This window comes from Aquila chrysaetos, chromosome 17, assembly GCF_900496995.4.
Source record: "Aquila chrysaetos chrysaetos chromosome 17, bAquChr1.4, whole genome shotgun sequence".
NCBI classification, from domain to species: domain Eukaryota; kingdom Metazoa; phylum Chordata; class Aves; order Accipitriformes; family Accipitridae; genus Aquila; species Aquila chrysaetos.
Genome location: NC_044020.1, coordinates 3,455,947 through 3,477,884, shown reverse-complemented (window position 1 = coordinate 3,477,884; position 21,938 = coordinate 3,455,947). Strand labels below are relative to the sequence as shown.

At 54.3% G+C, this 21,938-nt stretch overlaps 1 protein-coding gene across 2 annotated transcripts; it reads left to right on the top strand.

Moving 5' to 3' along the window:
- The first annotated feature begins 1,484 nt into the window (after nt 1–1,484).
- On the top strand, nt 1,485–11,926 carry MCM5 (minichromosome maintenance complex component 5). 2 transcript variants are annotated; one of them, XM_030041406.2, is made up of 17 exons: nt 1,485–1,665; nt 2,187–2,369; nt 3,278–3,404; nt 3,516–3,644; nt 4,101–4,273; nt 5,552–5,707; nt 5,805–5,971; nt 6,589–6,760; nt 6,942–7,053; nt 7,827–7,970; nt 8,266–8,331; nt 9,280–9,456; nt 9,565–9,677; nt 9,914–10,042; nt 10,317–10,459; nt 10,993–11,120; nt 11,571–11,926. In XM_030041406.2, exons 2-17 carry the CDS (start codon nt 2,203–2,205, stop codon nt 11,670–11,672), a joined length of 2,205 nt encoding a protein of 734 aa, XP_029897266.1. In that variant the 5' UTR covers nt 1,485–1,665; nt 2,187–2,202; the 3' UTR covers nt 11,673–11,926. The 2 variants fall into 2 exon arrangements, with proteins under 2 accessions (XP_029897266.1, XP_029897267.1); XM_030041407.2 differs by having other exon boundaries at nt 1,572–1,635.
- Nucleotides 11,927–21,938: the final 10,012 nt, after the last annotated feature.

The following is a 21,938-nucleotide window of genomic DNA, read 5'->3' as shown; positions in this document are numbered from 1 at the left end:
CAACCTGTCTCCACGATGCTGCCTGTTCTGGCTGTGACCTTAATCCCAAAGACACGCTTTCCTACTGATCTGTTTTAATGACCGGCACTGAACCTGCTCAAAGAGCAAGAATCAGAAGGCAGGTCCTGCTGAGAATAAGCAGTGGGAAAGAGGGACTGTCATTATTCTCAGGCTCTTATCTACCCTAGATCCCTTCAGAAATTTCCTTTAATACTTCTCTATTTGGACCCATTTGCCAACCCCTGGTAGAAAAAATAGTTAATTCTTAAAAAAGATAGTCAGATGTTTGAGAAGCAGGGATATGAGGCTTGATAGCTATTCAAATACAAGAACTTATTCATTCATTCAAATTTATATTAAGTTCTACCTATTCGGTCCCTCTAACCCACCCCAACTAAATCACTATGTTCACTCAACCATGCTGAATAGCTAAACCTCCCAAACATGCAAACAAATGCCCATGAGCTCAGAAATGCACTCCACCGCACTCAGCCCCTCTCCCCTGCCCAAAGAGATTGTAACTTGTGACCTCAGAGTTAGGAAATCTGGATGCAGACTAACATCATCCCCTCCCTGCTCGCGGCAGAAGAGGAATGGTGCTTTGAGTATCTCACAGCCATTGTGCTATTGCACACTGAAAGACTCCGCACTGAGCCTAAAGAAGTGTTTGGAGGCGAAGACTAAAGCTTTGCTTGTACTCGTCTACGATCTTTATGAATGCATCTGGTTTGTCTGCAACACGTGAGTTGGTTTCTCTGCAACAACGAGACGGTCTTTATTTTCCACCTGCTGCGGTTATACCTCCCTTGCAACGCACTGTGCTTCCCAGCTTTGTTTCCATTTAGGATGCGCACTACCGCATGTCTGAAGGGCCAAAACGCTTACCCAACAACCTGCCAGCCTTCCCCCCAAAATTCACTACTGGTCGGGAGAAAAGCGTCCCGGAGAACACACACCCTGAGGCAGCAGCCTGTTCGCAAGCCATCAGGCTTGCGGCACAGCCACTGCCACCCCCGTGGGGCCCCGTCCAGACCACCTGCCCGCCATTTCCTCACAGTACGTCCCACCGCACCCAGCGGGTTTCTCCTCCGCCCTGCCCTCCGTGGCCGTGGGCCTGCTGCACCACAGCCAGCCACATCAGGCCTAGGCCTAGGCCCAGGTCCCTCCTGCCCACAGGGACACCCCGCTCAGGCCCAACCACCCCACCGAGCCCTGCAGCAACAGCCTCCAGCCCTCCCTACAGAAATAATTTATTTTATTCTCGGTAACTAAGGCCTCCGCCTCCCCCTCACGGCCTCGCACCCGTCGCCTGAGGGCAACTAACGCTCCCGCCGCCCGCAATGGTTTCATCCGCTCTCCCCCCCCCCCTCCGCCCACCGCCACAATGGTCCCGTCCGCCCGCCATTTCACCTCCCCCAGATTTCGCGCCAAACTGCGCCCGGCCGGCAGGGGGCGGAGCGCCGCAGCCAATCGGCGGCAGCGGCGAGGTCGCGCTCTTCCTCTTGGGGCGGGGCTGGAGGGCGGCCGGTGCCCAATCCGCGGCGGCGAGCTGCGGCCGGGCCAATCGGAGTGCGAGGCGGTGCGCTCCGTTGCAGCAGTTTGGTTTCCGCCGCGCGCCGTTTTTGCCGCGAAAAAAGTTGGTGGTGGCGTCCCGCGGGCGGCGAGGTGCGGGGAGGGATTGGGGGGGGCAAGGGGGTGCGCGTGGGGAATTTGGGGTGGGGGGATCCCGTGGGGCGTGGGGGGGAGGGTGAGGACGTGGGCAGGGCGGGGGGGCGGGCGGGGGGCAGCATTTCGGGGGGCATTTGGTGCGGAGGAGGTCGTGGTGGTGGTGCTGGTGGTGGTGCTGGTGGTGGTGTTGGTGCTGATGGTAGTGGTGGTGGTGCTGGTGGTGGTGCTGGTGGTGCTGGTGCTGTGCTGGTGCTGTACTGGTGCTGCTGGTGCTGCCGGTGGTCGTGCTGCCGGTGGTCGTGCTGCCGGTGGTCGTGCTGCCGGTGGTCGTGCTGCTGGTGGTGGTGGTGCTGATGGTGCTTGTGGTGGTGGTGCTGGTGCTGGTGGTGGTGCTGGTGCTGGTAGTCCCGGTGCTGATGGTGGTGGTACTGGTGGTGCTGCTGGTGGTGGTGCTGGTGGTGCTGGTGGTGGTGCTGGTGCTGGTGGTTAGGGCTGACCGTGCGCTCTCACCCCCGCAGGGGAGCAGCAGTCACCATGTCCGGCTTCGACGACCCTGGCATTTACTACAGCGACAGTTTTGGGGGCGATGCGTCGGTGGACGAGGGGCAGGTTCGGAAATCCCAGCTGCAAAAGCGGTTCAAGGAGTTTCTGCGGCAGTATCGGGTGGGCACGGACCGGACGGGCTTCACCTTCAAATACAGGTGCTGCCGTGAGCCCTTTTCTCCTTCTGTGCCTTCCCCACTCCTCTTTGCACGTCCAGTCTGCTGTTAACCTCCCTCCTGCTATGCACACCCCAGATATACAATAGCACATGTCAGCTTTTCTCTTCCCATAGACCATAAAGAGCTCTTTGTCAGTATAAGAAATGTTGTTGTTCCCATGTAATATTACTGGAAAACTGAGGTCTGGGGTTCTCCCAAATTTTTAGGCAGCCAGCCAGCGGCAGAGGTAGCAATAGAGGGATCTGCACTGTCAAGCTTGCATCTAGTTCTGAAATTCAAGGTCTGTCTTCAAGCTCTAGTGCTTTCTGGTCTGGAGTTTTGTCTGTATCCATTAAAATCAGTGCAGCACTGTCCATGTGTGCCTTCCGAGGCTGTGAAGGTCCCTTGGCCATCCCTTTGCCTCTGCAGCTTGGAGACACAACTGTGCGAGAATGTGGAGATGTATCATGCAAGGGCTAGGACAATCTTTCACCTTTCGTCTCTGAATTTCATGCACCCTGGCTTTTTTAAGGACAACATTGCCTGCTATGCTATTATTTCCTTTTTTAAAATCATATTTTAGGTATAACATGTATTATCCTCTGTAGAAGTTTTCTAACCGCCTATCTGTTTGTGTAACTCTGGTAAACAGTTAGTGCTATACTTTACATTGTCACTGCAAGCACTGGTGTCCCTGGTCTTATGGCACATTTCAAAGTAGGTTTGGGTGAAAGATTTGCCCTGGTCCCCTGAGGCTTCTCTTGGCACTCTCCTGATTTTTCCCGTTTGCTTTCCAAACGAAGGAGTCCCTGCAGAACCTGCCTTCTCTGCTCCCTCCTTGTCATAAGGTCACTGTGGGCGACTGGTGCTTTCCGTCCTGCAAACCTTTACCACTTACTGCCTTCCAGGGATGAGCTTAAACGGCACTATAACCTGAGTCAGTACTGGGTGGAGGTGGAGATGGAGGACTTGGCCAGCTTTGATGAAGATCTCGCTGACTATCTGTACAAGCAACCGGCGGAGCACCTGCAGCTGGTAAGGACAGAAGAGTTTGGCAACCTGGCACGCTGACACTGTCACATTGTGCGAGCAGCCCTGACGACGCACGGTAACATACCCATAATAGCCTCGTTTTTCCCTTTGTAGTTGGAAGAAGCAGCAAAAGAAGTCGCAGATGAGGTCACCCGTCCTCGTCCTTCAGGGGAAGAAACTCTCCAAGACATCCAGGTGATGCTGAGATCGGATGCCAATGCAGCCAACATCCGCAGCCTGAAGGTGAGGTGAGTCCGCTGCCGCGCTGAGCAGCGGGCGGCAGGGCTTGCTCGTGGGGGGGGGTGATTGCAGAGGAAGCTTTTGGTACTTGATCACATGGGTTGTACACGAATTTACAAGCAGGGGTACTCTGCAACTTAAATCTGACTGCAAAGGACTGTTACTACTGATTGCTGCTGTGGGGACGCTATGGCTATAAGTGATGTTCTGCAGGCAGTGTTTTGTCATTTTCTCTTTTGTTTTGAAATCAGCGTGGCTTAAGTCACGCAACCATCCCCTACTACTCCAGAGCAAGAGAGTGATGTTGTCAAGAAGTGCGGGCTTTTATGTTCTGGTACTTTAGTTCCACGAACGTGGGAAGCGTAGCTAAGGAAGAACTGTGTTTCTTTAACTTCTTTAGTTTCCCATCCATCCTCCAGTGACAGCGTTCTCACCTTCCCTTCATCTTTTCCCTTTCAGTCTGACCAGATGTCCCACCTTGTGAAGATCCCTGGAATTGTAATTGCAGCAACCCCTGTGAGAGCCAAAGCCACCAGAATAGCCATCCAGTGCCGCAGCTGCCGCAACACCATCAGCAACATCGCGGTGCGCCCGGGCCTGGAGGGTTACGCTCTCCCCAGAAAATGCAACACGTAAGGACTGACGTGGGGACGATGGGGCAAAAAAAAAAAAAGCTGCGTCCCCTCCTGCTGCCCCTCTATCCCCCGCCTGCTGCATAGAGTCAGCTCCCTGTCACACAAGGCAGAATCATCTGCGCTGCTCTCTGCTTCTTCCCTTCGTGTTGCCCTTGAGCCCGCGCGCACCCGTGGCCGGCGGGTTTTAGCTCCGTCCGTCTGTGGTCACACCGGTCATGGTGCTGCGTGAGCAGCGCCGCAAGCAGCGTTGAGCAGCCGTGTCTGGGGAGTTCGTTATATCTCCGCTTTGCCTGTTTTACCTAAAGGTTCATTCCTGCCTCCACCTGTCCCCTAATGCTGCGTTAAGCTGCTGTCCCAACTTCCTATTAAGTTGTTCCCTTTTTCAAACAAACTTCTTCCTTCTGTGTTCCCCCTCCCGCGGGGGGCTGTTTTGCGTTACCTTCTGCAGGGATGCTTTGCCACTAATTTTCCAATCACGCTTTACGGCTCTTGATGCCCGTGCGAACCGTGAGCGTCAGGCTGCCGCTGTGCTGCAGCTCTCGCGCCAACCGATCCTGGTGGGTTGTGTCTTCGAGCTCATGCCTGCCAGTATTTATTTTCTGCGCCTTACCTCTAACGCGGCTTGAGAGGTCTTTGGGATAGGGATCGTTCTTGCGCGTGGTCTGTACGGCACCTCGCTCCTGATCCTTGACCGCACGAGTGCGTTTGCGCTCTCGTGTTGCCCTCCCTGACAGCCCTGCGTGGCGTCAGGCATCTGTAGTGATGTACTGAGACAGCAGCGGGACGTGGAGGTGCTCCGTGTCTTGGAGAGCTTGTAGTCTAGCAAGGCAGATACGTCTCGAGAGACCGGGAGGTTGACGGCAGCCTTGTCACATTGCTAATTGCTTTCTTACCAGAAACCACTTAACATTTGCTTCGTGCGCGAGGTTGTAAAGAAAAATGCCCTGCCGTGTCGTTGAGTCTGTACTGTCACCTTCTGTGTAATTAATTAATTACCTTCCTCCCTGCTTTTAGCTAGCAGGGGAGAGGGGGGAGGCAGGGAGAGTACTCGGGCAAGTATCACCCTGTCTTTGCCTTGTTCTCGTGCCCGCTTTTGGCAGCTGTTGAAGAGAAGGCAGAGGGCTTGGGGAGCCTTTGGTTCGGCCCTGCGTGACCGCCCTTCTCACCCGCTGGGCACCGCTCCGGGCTCTGTCACCGCTGTCCCCTCTACGGGGGGGGTTCCCAGGGGCGGCTCTTGGGTGCCAGCAGCCTTCCCTGATTGATCTCTCTACACAGAGAACAAGCCGGCCGCCCAAAGTGCCCGCTGGACCCCTATTTCATCATGCCAGATAAGTGCAAGTGCGTGGACTTCCAAGTCCTGAAGCTGCAGGAGTCCCCGGACGCTGTGCCGCACGGGGAGATGCCCCGGCACTTGCAGCTGTACTGCGACAGGTACCAGCGCGATCTCCCCACCCTGGCCCCGCTGGGTATTGCTGGTGCCATCCTTTTGCCCGCTACCATCCTCTGCTTTTCTCCTTCTTTTTCTCAGGTACCTGTGTGACAAAGTTGTCCCAGGGAACAGAGTCACTATCATGGGCATCTACTCCATCAAGAAATCCACCCAGAGCAAGAACAGAAGCCGTGACAACGTGGGCGTGGGCATCCGAAGCGCTTATATCCGCGTGGTGGGCATCCAGGTGGACGTGGAGGGCTCAGGTGAGGGCTGCTTTTGGTGCCCGTATGGTCTGTGTTGGCAGCCTGGTGTTGGGACGGTCCCTTCCTGAACAAGGTGGTCCCTCAGCAAGGACTGCATGAAGTCACAGCCTGGGTCCTTCTCTGCTGCTTATATAGCAGAAGGTTCAAGCCAGTCCAGGGGTCTAACTTGCCCTGAATGCTCTATAGTCATGTCCTGTATGACTTTTTCTCAGTGATATTAAACGAGGAGGCTTCAGCCTGAGTCCTCCGAGGTATTTAAGTGCTTTTATCTTATTGATCTTAGTGGGAATCTGCTAAGCCATCCCTGAGGATCTGGGCTGAAGTCGATGGTTAAAATTGAGCTATGTATTTAAAACATGGTCCTGACTGTAATTCTCCCGCTGGTTCCTCCAGAGCTGCTTTGTCCAAGGTCCTTGCTTTTTCTTACTAGCCTCTAAGGACACAGCCTGCCTTGCTGGGATAGCAAGCGCCTGCCCTCTCCACCCTTCCCACCTGGTGGCACTTGGCATGATCTTCAAGAAGGGATTTTGGCGGTAGCGGGTGTGGGGGGAGTAGCGTCATTTATTTTAAAACATCCATTTGTTCGCTGTTGCATCATTCTCCTCATCCCTGTACAGGACACAGCTTTGCTGGCTCGGTGACTCCTCAAGAAGAGGAGGAACTTCGTCGCCTTGCTGCCATGCCCAACATCTATGAGACCATCGCCAAGAGCATCGCACCCTCCATCTATGGCAGCACCGACATCAAGAAGGCCATTGCCTGCCTCTTATTTGGAGGCTCTCGCAAGAGGTGGGGAAAAGTCAGCCTGGTGGAGAGAGCATGGCGGCAGGGGTGTCGTTCATGGCACAAAGCCCTCGTACGGTCTTCTGGCGGTGCTGCCGGCCGCCTGCCACTAGTCAGCAACGTTTGGTTATCAAAATAAAGGCTCACCGTCTCTCCTCCCTCTCTTTTTCCCACCCTGACTGTCCAGGCTCCCGGATGGGCTGACCCGCAGAGGAGACATCAACTTACTGATGCTGGGTGACCCCGGCACGGCCAAATCCCAGCTGCTGAAGTTCGTCGAGAAGTGTTCGCCCATTGGGGTAGGTGGTTTGAGGTGCTCGCTTGTAGCGTGGCTCGTTTCTTCCTTCTGCTCCCTGCGTAGCACCGAGGACCAGACCGTGGTCACAGCAGATACCTGCCCGCGCATCCACAGCTCGACTGGCTGGCAGAGGTGCGAGCTGCCATTTCTGGTGCTAGCCTGGAAGAGATGGGGCGCGGGGCAGGGGACGAGGGAGGGAAGGGGAAGCAGGTAATGCCTTTCATTATGATACGAGCCAGGCTATTTGCAGACGTCCAAAGACGTGACTGGTGCTGCTGTTTGTTGTTGGGACTTGATCAGCAGAGAGCCTGGCTGGTCAGGACAAATGAAGTTGACTGCATCTCAGGCACGGACCTGCAGGCTGAGCCCAGGCATGAAATTATATTTTCAGCTGTGTTTTCTTGTAGTCTCTATTAAACTCAGCCTCTGACTGCGTTGTTCCCCCAGGGGGAAAACAAAGCTAATGCAGCAGCCCACTAAACAATGAATCACTCCCTGTTCTGTACTTAATACCTGTATTTGTGTGTCTTCAAGCCCTCTGGTGCGTCACAGCTGCTTAGTCCGAGGCCTGGGACTAGGCAATAGTCTTGCTCTGTACCCAGCAGGTCTGCTTTTGGCACGTGTCGAGGGCTTTTCCTGGAGGTCCTTGTGTTTCCTCCAGCAGCTCTGGTTTTTGCGGTACCGGGGCTGCTTTGTCCTCCAGCTGGAGCGGTGGGCTCCTGGGATGCGCGGCGGCTGACATGCTGTCCCCTTCCTTGTCCCTCATGCTGCTAGGTGTACACCTCGGGGAAAGGCAGCAGCGCTGCCGGCTTGACGGCCTCGGTGATCCGCGACCCTTCCTCCAGGAGTTTCTTCATGGAAGGAGGAGCCATGGTGCTGGCGGATGGGGGAGTGGTGTGCATCGACGAGTTCGACAAGGTACCCGCGGGGCTGCCTGCGTGGGAGCGGGGAAGAGAGCCCTTGGGCTGCCGGCTTCTCCCAGGAGAGCCCAGAGCTGCAGGAGAAAGGGCGACTTTCTTTTGGGGAAAGAAATAGGGCTGTGGGGAAACTCTGGTTACGTCCTGCGCTCTTGGGCAGAGGTCCTTGCAGAGCCTTACCTCGGGGGTCAGCGTCGGTGGGTGCGTAGCCGAGGTCTGGCGGAAGAGACTGATGATGACTTTTTTTTTTTTTTTTTTTCCCTCTTCGCCTCATTTCTCCCACCTCGGATGAAAAGATGCGGGAGGATGACCGCGTGGCCATTCACGAGGCCATGGAGCAGCAGACCATCTCCATTGCTAAGGTGAGTTACGGGTGCGTGTTGCCCCGGGGCGGGAGCCTGACTTGCCACTGGGTTTCTGAGAGCCTAGCAGCCAGTGGCCGGGCATCTTTTGCCAGAATTGCCCATTTTAGAGTCCAGGCAGTGGTTTTGATGGTTACTGGTTTCTCTGATCTGAGACCGGTCAGCCCTGCCCGTAGGCTTTGGGTTGTCTTCTCTCAGGTAGCCTGAACTTTGGCAGGACTGAAACGAGCTCCCTCTGTTCTTGCTGTCCTCTGCTCCTCCAGATTTAGTAGTTCTGCTGATGTCCCTGTGTCACAGCCTGATATCACTTCATTTTCTTCCTTCCCACTCTTCTCCACCCTCTCAGAAGATCTACAGAAACTGCCTGACGTCCTGGTGCCAGGTCTTCTCTCAAATCAGAGTTCCTCTTCATTTCCACTGCTCAGCCTTTTTTTTTTTTGTAGCACCTCTGCTCCCTCCTGGTCGCTCTGGCTCGCCCCTTAGCTGTTCAGCCCCTGGTGACAGAGCACCCACCACGGCTTTTCCTTGCTGCTCGCTCTTGCCCTGCTACCTGCAAACCCACGCTTTGCTCCCGGGGCTGCTCGGGGGACTCGGCCCCGGCTGCCGCGTTTCCAACTCAGATCGCAAACTTGGGATGGGGTCTTGCGTGTCGTTGCCCTTGACGTGAGGTTTGAAGTGAAGTTACTCGGTGCTCAAGCCTCAGCTGAAGCCGGTCCTCCTCCAGAAGGACATGTGGGTCCAGCCCCACGTAGCTCCTGTGCTGACCCCTCTCCAGCGTGGATTACAGAGCGGTTGGGTGCTACGTAGGGGGGTTTATTTAAATGCAAGTGATTGAGGATGAGTCCTTGCCAACTGGTTTGGACCTTTCACTACGAGTTGATAGCCTTCTAGCCCTGCTGTGACATGGATGTGGTCTTGACCCCATCCGTTTCTCCTTCCCCCCCGCAGGCAGGAATCACAACCACGCTCAACTCCCGCTGCTCAGTGCTGGCAGCTGCCAACTCCGTCTTCGGGCGCTGGGATGAGACCAAAGGCGAGGAGAACATTGATTTTATGCCCACCATCCTGTCCCGGTTTGACATGATCTTCATCGTCAAGGATGAGCACAATGAGGAGCGAGACATGGTGGGTCGGGGCGCACGGGGGGCAGCTGGGACTGGTGGTGCCCCATTTTTCAGGAGCGGGATACAGCGGGGGGGGTTCCTGCTGCCTGACTGCCTTCTGCTCTCCTAGACACTGGCCAAGCACGTCATGTCCTTACACGTGAGCGCCTTGACCCAGACCCAGGCCGTGGAGGGCGAGATCGAGCTGAACAAGCTGAAGAAGCTCATCTCCTTCTGTCGGACGTGAGTGCGAGGCGTGACTTTTTGGCAGCGCCTGGGCTTGCGCGGCGGGAGGCAGCGGCGAGAAGCGGACCGCGCGGCCGACGTTTGCAAGCGCTCTGCCCGGGTGACCTTTTTTTCTGACTCCTGCCTGGAAAAAAAAAAGGGAACGGTGCCGCGCGCGTGGCCCGTGGAAACGAGGGGTGCCCGGGGACCGTCCCCGTCGACGTTGCGTCCAGCTCCTGTCCCCCCCCTTGCAGGAAATGTGGCCCTCGGCTGTCGGCGGCGGCGGCGGAGAAGCTGAAGAACCGCTACGTCCTGATGCGGAGCGGCACTCGCCAGCACGAGCAGGAGAGCGACCGGCGTTCCAGCATCCCCATCACCGTCCGGTGAGCAAGCCCGCTCTCCTCTCCCCGCCGAAACCCTCGGGGCTGGGATTGCGTCGCTGGGTGTCACCTGGGGTAGCCCGGGAGGGGAGTTAGTGGGGTGCTGGGGTTTGGGGGAGCCCTGTGTGAACAGGGCGACGCTGGAGGTGCCGCGGGGTGGGGTGGGGGGGACAGGAGGTGCCTGGAGTGGGGTTAAGTGGGTGCCGGGGCTCAGGGGGGAAGGAGGCGACGCCTCGGAGCCGCAGTAGAAAGCAGGGAACGTCTCCCTTGGCCGCAGGCAGCTGGAGGCCATCGTGCGCATCGCCGAGTCCCTGGGGAAGATGAAGCTTCAGCCCTTCGCCACCGAGGCAGACGTCGAGGAGGCCTTGCGGCTCTTCCAGGTGTCCACGCTTGATGCGGCCATGTCGGGCAGCCTGTCAGGTGAGGGGGAGATGCTCTGTGCTGGGGACAGGAGGGACGTGCCAGGTCTGGCTGCTCAGGGAAAGGAGAGATGAGCTTCCCTCCCCGGACCAGGCTGGCGGTGCTGGACCTGTTTTCTGAGCAAAGGCAAAGCAATGCCCGCGGCAGCAAGGGAGGGCAATGAGAAATGTCACCGAGGGTCTCCGTCCGTGCTGGGCAAGGGAGGGAAGGTCTGGGCCCTTGTGGTCCCAAGGGCAGAGCCCAGCGCTGGAGGTGGTTCGTCAGCCTTTTTGTCCTCTAACATCTTTACCTGTGGGGGTAAATGTTCCCCTGGGGGGCAGAGTGGCACAAAGGCTTTGAAGGAAGCTCCAGCAGTCGGGTCCACGTTCAGATGTGTCTTTGGAGCTCCGCAACCTTTGGTGGTGGAATTTGCTCGTGGGTTCCCTGAAGTCGTCGAGGCGCGCGAGTGTGGTGGGACACACAGGAGACGGGCACTTTGGGTTTAAGAGTGATGTCTGGGCGGCACAGAGAGCTCACACAGCCTCTCCCTCCAGGGGCGGAAGGTTTCACGACACAGGAGGACCAAGAGATGCTGTCCCGCATCGAGAAGCAGCTCAAGCGCCGCTTTGCCATCGGCTCTCAGGTGTCGGAGCACAGCATCGTCCAGGACTTCATGCGGCAGGTGGGCCAGGGACCCTGTGGAGGGTTGGGCTGTGAAACCAGGGACCCCAGGCTGCCACTCGGGGGGTGAAACCCATTCCCCAAGAGGTGGCTGGAGAGCCTTTTGGTCATACCTGCTTTTGAAGTTGTTTTGTAGGGAGCGGTGCGCAACGTGATTGCAGAGTTTAAGGGGTGTGAGGCGAGAACTCATTTTTCTGCAAAAGCACTGAGGTTTGGGGCTGTTTGGGTAGGTTGGGGTCCTACCCTTGAAACCAGAACTGTTTGATTTGTGAGACTGGCTGCAGTCAGACCTGAAATAGAGAAAGGGGAAAGGAGCAGCAGCGCCTGGTGCCACCGGGCTCCCTCCCTCCGGTGAGGCACAGCCAGGCTTTAGTGGTGGTTGCAGGTTCCCGCTGGGCTCCGGTGAGCTTTTCCCTGCCGGCTCATCTCCCCGTGCTTTCCCCTTTTCCAGAAATACCCGGAACACGCCATCTACAAGGTGCTGCAGCTGATGATGCGGCGGGGGGAGATTCAGCACCGCATGCAACGCAAAGTCCTCTACCGCATCAAGTGACCTCCCGTGCGTGGGGAGGGAACCGCTGCTGCCTGACGTGAGCCCACGTGCAGGCAGAGTGCCCCATGGGGTCGGAGCCTGCTCCTGGAAGAAGCTTTTCCTTGGGGAACCAAACAGCCCAGGGCTTCCCTCTTGAACTGGGGTTTGGGGTGGTCAGGGTTCCCCTTGGGTGCTCTTGTCACTGTGTCAACGTTGATGTTTCTTTGAACTCCAAAAGCTTTTAGTTTGTATTAAAATAAAAACTAATATTGGTAGCGCAGGGTCTTTGGCTGCCTGGATGTATCCCCTTCCCCTTTTGGAGGGAGCGCAGGCTTTTGGTTGGAAAGGCATCCCTCCCATGATCACATAGGTAAAACCACAGGGCACCTTGCGGTGTGTACCTTCTATATTCTCTCTCTTGTGTGGTTTTACCTATATGATCATGGGGGGATTTAATCTTAGGTGAGAATAGCCAGAATTAACCTGTATGATATTAGTTGCTATATAACCCTGCTACTGTATGTTATCATTACTATAGATGTTATATGTCAATCAAGCAAGTGGACCACCATGGAAACATATTCTGTACCCCATGCCACCGCCCAGAGCCCATCCTGGGGACTCGCCTCGAGGCAGGACACGGCACCAGCGGCCCTGAAGGGAGAAACTCCTTTCTTGCTCAGGGTTTGATCTGTTTATTAAGGCATAAATCCTGTTGGCGCAGGCTGCCCTGTTGGGCTCAGCGGTGCTTACCCGGTCGCTGCATGCAGGCTGCTGCTGTCTTCCCTGTCTGCCAGCAGCAGCAAAGGAAACAACCTGCTGTTCCCCGCTTCAAAGCTGCTCTTTGCTTATCCCTCTTGCCCCTCTCCAAGGGCTGCAGCAGGCAAACGCTTTACCCTGCATCGTAAAGGGCTGTGTCAAAGCCTTGCTGGAGGCATGGGAAGCCGCTGCGGGTGCCGGAGAGGCTGCTGCCATGTCTGTGAGTGACCTTCAGGCTGAAAAACACACCCCAGGAGAGGCTTCATTAGCAGAAGAAAACGTTCAGGGCCAGCAGAGGGTACCAGAGCCTTGAGGATGCTGGGCTGCGGCGCTGCCTCCTCCTCCTCCTCCCGGAGGGGAAACCAAGGGGTCCCTTTGGGACGGGGTGGTGGGCTGCGGGGTGCACCCAGCCTGGCAGCTGTCACACAAGGGCTGGGCTCCGCTGTGACCCATGGGGACCGAACGGTATCCCTCTTGGCTTCTCTTTGGGGTTTTTGAGAGGTGCACGGTGCGCTCCGGACGTGGCTGGAGCTGGTTATGGGGTTGGGGGGGTCTGTCTGCAGGGGATGGGGTGGTGGTGGCCCTGACAAGATGGGCTGCGCTTTGGGGAAACAGCCCCCTGCTCTTCTTCCCCCAGTTTGTCAGATGGGTCCGACCTTTGTGGAGGGCTGGAGGGGAGAGGAGGCTGGCCCAAAGGCTCCCTGCAGGAATGGGTCTCCAGAAAGCTCACGCCGGTGACTTTATTGCCCAGTATTTTTGCAGGTGCCAGGCACCTTGTGGGGCTTCTTGGAGCAAGAAATGCTGGGGCGAAAGCAGGCACCCTTCTTTTCCCTCTAGAAAAAAAAAAAGAGATGCCTTCTCTCCCCACACTGCTCCTTGGCTGGGGAGGCAGATTCCCTGAGCTGCTGCTCCGTGGAGGGAGAATAAGTGGAAGTGAGAATAACAGGGCAAGATCTTCACCTGGAGAGTGAAGTTCCCAAAACTGCCAGTGTCTGAAAGCGTCCCACCCCCCTCACAAGCTCCCATGCCCCTGGTCAAGCACTTGATATTTTAGCATCAGTAGGTGGCCCATCAGAGCAGGGTCAACACAGTCTGGAAGCAGCAGCGTGGTGTCGTGGCTGTTTCTCTGCCAAGTCCCGTAGCCCATGCCATGCCGTAGTGACGGCTCCTACAGGTCTCTTCCCCCCTGCCACCCTATCCCAGTACCTCCGTCCTTGCTTTGGAGATGCTGGCAGGACCTGTCTTATCATGGTCCTTCTTCCAGAGGTGCAACAAGAGCAAAGCAAGCAGAGAGGTGAGTACGGGACCGGCAGCCACAGCCTGCTGTTAACACTGCCCGCGGAGGAGGCTGCGAGCTTCTGTTCCCAGGCTTGGAAAGAGCACCCAGTGATGGAGATGGGCTGGGTGGGGAGTGTCCTGGGAAGGGGACTGGGAACGGGAACACAGCACAAAGGGCTCCGTTTCCATCACGCTTCTTGTTTTCTTCCTTCCTTCCTTCCCTCCACTTGCAGACCTCCCCCCAGCCTTTCCTCACGATCTTTGCTCCGTGCTGGAGCAGTAGCGGATGGCTGGATTTCGGCTGCTGACTGTCAGTGGTGGTCGTGTGGTGCTCACGGGTTTTAAAAGAGCCAACATCTCAAGGTACATCGAGCTATGCTGGGCGTTGGCAGGTGCGGAGGTTGGAAATTCTTTGTGGGTTTTGGGGTTTTTTTTCCTTTTCACGACATGATCGGGAGCAGAGGTATATTTCTGTGACGGGGATCAGAATGATTGATCTCTTCCTGCTATGAAATGTGTTGATTATATGGTATGAGGTTATGTAAGTGTACAAACGGCTTGAAACAACACTGTTTAGCAACTAATGTATGCAGCTTCATCACAAGAAGGGGAGCTGGGATGTGCGCAACTCTGGCATTATCTTGGAACTAGAGATCACTGATTAGTAATGGCTTGTTTTGATCATCGCACTGCGGATGGAAATTTTGGGAGGAAAAGCAGTTCTCATTCGGGTAGAGTGGTAGCGCTTGGTGGTATCTAGTTGATAAGAGATTGCTGGTCCTCCTGGTGAAGATGACCAGATTTTTCCTCAAATGATAGCTACTTGATAAAGGAGTGGTCATCCTCCTGGTGAAGGTGTCTCTTCTTCGTCACCCCCGAGGTTTTGGCATGCTGAGATTTGGGATAGAGTCCCTGTCTGGGTGTCCTTAGATGACCAAAAATACTGTCCTCAAATCCAAGGCCAACAGGGAGAGTAAAACCAGACAGACGTAGCCACTCCACATCTGAGCAGCGCAGCACTCCCTTACCTAGCCTACAGAGCTGACCTTGTCCCTTCCTTAACTCGGTGCTGTGTCACAGGAGGCTTCTTCCCCATCCTTGGCTCGTCTCCTTGGGAAGTACAGTCGGACGAGTGTAACGACCCCAAACCAGGTAGCCACCAGGGATGCTCAGGTGCCTTTGATTCAGAGCTTGGGCTTCTGTAGGAGCCACCCACCTCTTGCCACAAGGAATTAGCCCCCGAAGAACTTGCGGATTACGTGTAATCCTGCACGAGGTGTGTCAATCTGTGTGAGCGGAGGGGAGTTTCTCACTCCAAAGAGATCCAGCGCGCTGGGCTCTTGCCAGCCTTTTTAGTTCTCCATGGGAGGACCGGGTGGGGATCCATCTGACCAGGCGTCAAGAGCTGAGCAAGGCGCTCTCTGTCAGCGCAGGGGAGTGAGCGCTTCCAGACAGCACAGTGTTTTACCCAAAGTAAACATTTAAAAGAAACCAGAGAAGCTGTGCCCTAATCGCATTTGTTTTCTCTCTGTTGCCTACAAAATGAGGTCAAGGCAACTAGATCGAGTAGGTATTTTTGCATCATAGGCATCTCAAACTGGGGAGATGTGCACGTCCCTCCTCCCTGTGTGCTGCACTGCTGCATCGGAGGAGAAGGGCTTTGGTGAAGGCTTTCTTCGGGTGGCTAACTTTGGGGCAGCTTCACTGGGTTTGATTCTCTTTCCTCTTACACCGAGCTTATCAGAATACCTCTGTGGAAATGTCAGCAGAGTTCCACTACTGTAAAATCCAGCAAAGCTGAGTCATCACATCTGCACTGCTGGGATCTCTTCCATCTCCGTGTAGGATGGGAGCTGTTGCAATGCAGCAACCTAACCTCTGAGTCTGTTGTGAGTGTCACTTCCTCCATAAAATAAAACAAAACCAAACTGCAGAGTCCTGAGGGCTATTGCTCAAGGATGTGAGATAAACACTGGGAAGCAGAATATGCTGGTACGGGGAATGTGAGAAACTACCCGAGCTGGTCCACCGAGCACTGACATCAGATGAAGGAAGCTGGGGCTCCTTCCCCCTTTCTGCTACTGGTTTACTGGGCCAGTTGAGCAAGCAACTTCATCTCCTTGCCTGTCCAGGATAATAACCTTTCTGGAGCACAGACCACTTTTTACCACAATTTTGTGTAGTGCCTGGCACAACAGTAGCCCAATCTTAGTGGCAGAGTCTACCTGCTGACATAAATAACGTTAACACGTTCTAGGGCCTCTCCAGCCCTTGCCAGGCTGAGAACTGATCTCCTGGAGGCAAAGAAATCCTTGTGCTTTGCTCTGGACAGAGCCAGAAAAGACCAAGAGACACAGGGAGAAGTCTCTGGGAGGGAGACCATGGTGCAGCAATGACATTACCCTGCGGAATGGCACATGTGTCGTGGGTCTGGGTGCCTGTGATGTGGTCTGCTGGGTGTGGGTGTCTCACGCTGTTTCCAGTCCTTTAGGAAGTTTGATTAACAGCCTGTATCCCCTAATTCTGGGCTAAGTTCCTTCAAAAATCCCAAACCACTCATTCTCCCACAGCTGTGATGTACCAATGCCCGCCACTGCTCTTCGTTCCATTTTGCCCATCCCTTTGCAACGTCCTTTGCTCCTTCCTGCACACCTCTGCTCCAGGTCTCTCCCAGCAATGCCAGCCGGTCCATTTTCTCCTCCTCCACCCCGCTGCATGCCTCGTGCCTGCTCTCTCTTCTCCTCCGCATGGTCATCCCCTCCTATTCCCCTTCCTGGCCGTTGTGGTCGGTCCCTGGCCACCTTTGCTGAGCACCCAGCACAACCCTCCCACTTCTGTTTTCAAGCTTGCCGGCTTCACAGGCAGGCAGGACATGGGGGTATAACATGCTGGATCAGCCCTCAGGGCTGCCTGGTAGGAATGGGACACCAAGGGACGCGCATCAGAAAATGTCCCCTGGACCATCTGCTGCTTCTTGGCCGTTCCTCTCCTCCCTGCCCTTCAGCTTTCATCCAGCCAAGATGCTCCACCTCCTCTCCCTGTTCTCGATCTTTACCTCATCTCACCACCCCTTTTCGTTTCTAATACTTTTTTTTTTTTCTTTTTCTTAGACTCCTGTGTGGGCAATTTGGCCAGAAAGCACACGGACCTCTGGCCAGGAAAGCCAGGCAACACTGGTTTACCTTTGTACCACACACTTTTGGACCCTCAGAATGAAAGCAGGAGCATTATCCTGCCTGCCTTGATCAAAGTACCCACGAAATACTTGGTGAGTGGTAAAGCAGGTCTGGCTGCAGCTGGCCGCATGCTGTGTGCTCATCAGCATCCAGCACCTCTGCGGTATAAATAGGCATCTATAAATAGATACGTAGGCATCTTTCCTTTGGGGAAATCCTTCACTTGGTGGAATCTGTCAGATCTCAAACTGCACCTGGTACTTTACGGACTCTGTCACAAGTGATCATAAAGATGAACTTCAGTATACCACTAGGACTATGGAGTTAAACACAGTGCTCGAGATGTTTATGAGGTTTTTAGTGCTTCGGGTCATCTAGCATACAGGTAATATCACTGTCCTAGACCCTCGCACCAGGATAAGCTGCATATTCAACATTATCAGTTATCTTGAATTTGTGTTCTGTAATGAGGAGGTGTTTGCTGGTCTGACCAGGATCGCAGAGACTGCCACCGGTCTGGGAGGTTTGCCATCCGTGTGGGTCCAGCAGGTGAACGGTGATTCCCTGGGCTGTGGTGAACCAAAGGACACAAAGAGGGGAATAGCTTTCCCAGCGCCACATGGCTCTCATAGACTGGTCAGTCACAGAGCACTGCGTACCTGATGCTCAGTCCAGAACTTTTGGCAGCACAGTTGCTGCAATGGGGGAGCTACAATGTCTGATTTACCTGGCTTCTCCTGAGTCAGGCAATTAAAATATCTTGGTTTCCACAGTAACATCGCTACTGCCACACTGCGCCAATGTCACTTTACTGTACCCTAATCAGGTGCAAATGCAACTTACAGTAATAGACACATCATGTGGAAAGAGGGTGAAGCTTCCCCAGTCTTGAGGTGAACTGGAACTGGAGCTGTTGAGGTCAGAAGGCCCTTTTTGGCCCAGCTCACCTGACCTCCTGCATGACACGAGCCCTAGAGGTCTGGCCAAGACGCCCAGCAATCGAAGAGCTCCATGGGCAAAAGCAAATTCTCACTGGCTGCCTTAATTTGATGTAAAATTGGCTTGCTTTCCAAGAGGCTGGAAAAGTGAGGGCTCTAAAATGGGCAAGAAAAGTTGATCCCAAAGGGGCTCAAAGTTTTCCCTGATGAACCTTACCAACGGGTGGGAAGGAAAAGTGCAGAAGCACACGTATTCATAGCTGGGACCACACAAAACAACCACGTGTGGGCATGCAGGCTCAGACAAGACAGATCCACACCTGTATTTCAAGTGACCTGGCAGGCGTATTGTCGCAGTGCCTCCCCACACCATGCTATTTGACTGCTTTCCAAAACCTCAGTGAAGAAACCAGGACTTCTGCTCTTTTGTCTCTTGCACTGGACAAAAGGGTAACACCAGGTCAGAGAACCAGCTCAGAAGGAGAAGCCCAGCATTTGAGTCCCTGCTCTATGAGAAAAAACAGAAGACCTATTTGTTTGTGGCTCATGCTGCATGCCCCAAACCCAGAGACACACAATTTATAGTCATGACCCCTTCACCTTTCTTGCTCCTCAGAGGATAAAATGGTTTCCTGTTTATTCCAATGGGCAGCTGTTGTATCCACAGGGGAGAGCAGCGCTCATGGTTAATGTGGCTGATGTCCAGATACTTTTGCAGAAGTGGCTTGTTTGCTTGCTGGGCTGTCCAGCAGCTGCTGAACGTCCCGCCTTTGGGAGTAGGAGACTCCCAGGCAATTCTCAGATGCTCGAGCATGGGATAGGACTCAGTCCCCCCACACTGGGAGCATTAGGCAGTAAAGAGGTCCTGAGGGCTTCTTCAACCTCTATCATGTGCTGGAGTATTTCAGGAGCTATAGGGCCTCCTTTATCTTCTCCATCTGGTTCATCTGTGTCCCAGGGATGTTCTGTGTCACCCATGCAAGAGCGGAGGCAATGCACTGCCTTGGGGGGGGTCTCATAACCTCAGCAAACACTGCTAGACATGAGGTGGGGTTGCCAAAGGTGAGACGTTCAGGAGCAGTGAGGGAAACTCCCTGTAGTCAGTGCCCAGGCAAGAGAAGTCTGGGGACGTGGGCGATTCCTGGAAATCGCCAGAGAAATATTACCACCATGGGAGCCACTGCTCGGGTTGCTCTTGTGGTCACTTGGAGAGAAGAAAGTGTCCCAGGATGCGGAGGATGCCGCCCCCGGGGGGTTCCCTGCCAGACATGCAATCACCATGGGCCATTTTTGGTCTCCTCCACCAACATGGAAGAGGCAGTTAAAATTCAATGCCCTTGGAAAGGAAGCATCAAAGATGATTAAATGCAGGAGAAAGACAAAGCCTGCTGCCTCCTGTGTCTGTATGTTTCTCTTTTGAAATCAAGAGCACTTCTCATGTTTGCTTTCCTTCTTTGCTTCTGCCTGGCAGGGCTGCGTTGGCTGTTCGTGCTTTTAAATGCCACAGTGACCCAGATTTGGAACAAGCAGGTGGTGATCCAGGCAGTGGTTTGTATCTGACTCTGCTTATGCAGTCAGCTATGAATTGCTGAAATGGAAAGAAATCAAAGCCTAATCTCCAGTGACCCATCCACAGGCGTCAGAGTCACCATCGGTCTGGAACTGGGGCACTGAGACACAGGCTGCAAAGTGGAGAGCCAGCCTAATGAATCAGTCGTGCCCTCTGGTCAAGCAATAGCTGGTACCAACCCTGTATCTACTCATTGGCTTTGCTTTTCAGCAGCACCTCCTGTGTGCATCTCCAGGCTGGGAAAGATGCTGGCTCACAGGCAGTGCAACAGCCGAGGGCTTTGGAGAACCCCTATTGAAGTGGTAATTTGTTTCAAGCATGAAAACCACCTGCTTATTACATAAGAAAGGATGTAAATGGTCCCACAGGGAGCAGCAAGAGGTAGGTGAAGTCTGTACAGCCCAAATTGCTCTAAATGAGTTAGCTTCTCTGATTTTTCTGGCCACTTTTGTGCGCTCCCTTGTGTAAAGGGGACAGCAGAGCAAAGGGCTGTTGGTGCAGTTGAAGGCTGCCCAGACAGTGCATGTGAGAAGAGCGATGGGTGCCGGTGGAGGCAAGGGAAATTCAAGGCTATCGGGGGCTGCTGAGAGGCAGGAAGGGAGATCTTGCATAAAGCATGCCTGTGCAGTCTCACCGCTCGGTCCTAAACTGGTTCCTAGTCCCAGCAGTGACTTGGCACCTTGCAATCAATAACGCATCTATCCTTTCAAACCCTTTGGTGGTAGAGAAGTCCGGTCATCCCTGCTGAAGAGGAGGGAGTCGGGGCACAGGAAAACAGCATGTCTTAGCCCGAGGTGCACAAGAGTTAACAGCAACGAAGGGTGGATGAAATGCAGCTTCTTCAGCCCCAGGCTCTGCTCGTGGGGGTTTCCTTCCTCCTGCAGATGCCACGTCCACAGTATTTTTCAACCCTCCTGAACTCTCCCCTGCTCTTTAAGAGGTAGAGAAACGTGTGCCATGACTTTTCACCTCCGTAATGTCCCCCTCCTTCTGTTGTTAGCTCTTTTTTGTTTTCCCACCTTTCTTCCATCTCAAACCTTCCTCTCCTCGTGGGCTGAATCACAGCCCTCGGTGTGGAACACCTCTGCTTCACAAGAGGCCAGTGACACGGTGAATAAATCCCCTCCGAAGAGTTTTGCCTGGCTGATCTATATTTGCTGCTGCTTCAATTATGTCTCCTCAGCAACTTTAATGAAATGAAAGCTAATTTTCCTGCTCATGCCGTTCACACTGATTTGTGGCAGGATAGCCTCCTCAGTACTGATTTCCCAGATTTTTCTCGGTCCCTGCATTAGCAGCAGCGGTGTGCCACGCTCACCTCCATGCTATCGTCCTCTTGCCATCCCTTGCCCTGTGCCCATTCCTGTGGCGTGTGCATGGCCTCATCCCGTGCATTTCCTAAGAACCACCAGCTTCTGCTCAACGCTCACCCAGCCACCTCTCCGGGGCCTCCTCCACAACCCATTTGCTCTTTCTGCTGGATGCAGCATGCTGCAGCCTCCCGAAGCCGCTCGCTGTCTTTGTGAGTTGGCTAGAGCCCGTAGGCAGCCGAGCGATGGTGGTGGTGAGTCCCTTCCGTGCTTCCAGTTAAGAGGAAGGTGGGAATGACCCCAATTAAAGAGCTGCTCAGAGCTGTTATGATTATTGGTGGCGATCACGTTTATTGCGGCAGGATTTCAGGAAGAGTGCGGATCTGAAAAGAAAGAAAGGACTCCCTGCTTCAGTGCATTTCAGGCAAATACATTGACAAATAGCAGAGGTGAGGACTGTAATATGTTAGCGAGAGAAAAAGTGATTGCAGTGCTTCTCTGCAGAAGGTAAATGGGTTTCTGTTTAAGCGCAAGTTAAATATCAGAGGAATGATGATCTTACGAATGAAACACAACACCTCCAGGGGCTTATTCGATATCAGCCACTAATTTACTGTGTGACCTTCAGTAGTTCATTCAAGCTCTCTCTGCCTTGGTCACTTCTTGTGTCAAACAAGCCCAGTGACAAATTCCTTTCTCGTAGAGGTCTTGTGAGGACTATGCATCTCCACGAGATCCTCACGGGATACCTCAAAGGCAGAGCGTTTTTTCACTGAGACCGCATTTAACATCCTCAGTGATGTCATGTGGCACATTAGGTGGCCAGTGCTAAACCTGGAGCCTCCCACTCGGAGCCCGTCCCACCGGCCTCATGCAAAGGCGTGTGTTGTCCCTCCGCAGCCGCTTCTCAGCACGGTTCCTTCTTCTCCCCCCGCTTCCCTGGGGATCTTTTTAGCCTCCCCAACACCTCCTCCCTTGCTGTGGCACATTGGTCTTCAAAGAAGAGCCCTTGCATCGGTATAGATGGGCACAGCCAGTCGCTTTCCTTTAAAGGGAGATGTTGCCTCAGCAACCAAAGTTTTGAAGTCGGGCAAAGTTCTGAAAAAAACCCCAATTGTGATGGGAAATGACACTCGGGAACAAATGTACCATGTTGCCATGGCAGCCTGAACACTTGCACGGAACTTGGTGTTTTGAAAATATAAAAAGACTGTGTTTCAAGCGAGTCCAACTAACTTAATGCCTTTGTCAGGTAG

Coding starts and splice junctions, on each gene's coding strand:
- MCM5 (XM_030041406.2), top strand. CDS start 2,203: ATGTCCGGCTTCGACGACCCTGGCATTTACTACAGCGACAGTTTTGGG. Junction 2,370..3,277: donor GGCTTCACCTTCAAATACAG/GTGCTGCCGTGA, acceptor ACTGCCTTCCAG/GGATGAGCTTAAACGGCACT. Junction 4,274..5,551: donor CTCCCCAGAAAATGCAACAC/GTAAGGACTGAC, acceptor CTCTCTACACAG/AGAACAAGCCGGCCGCCCAA.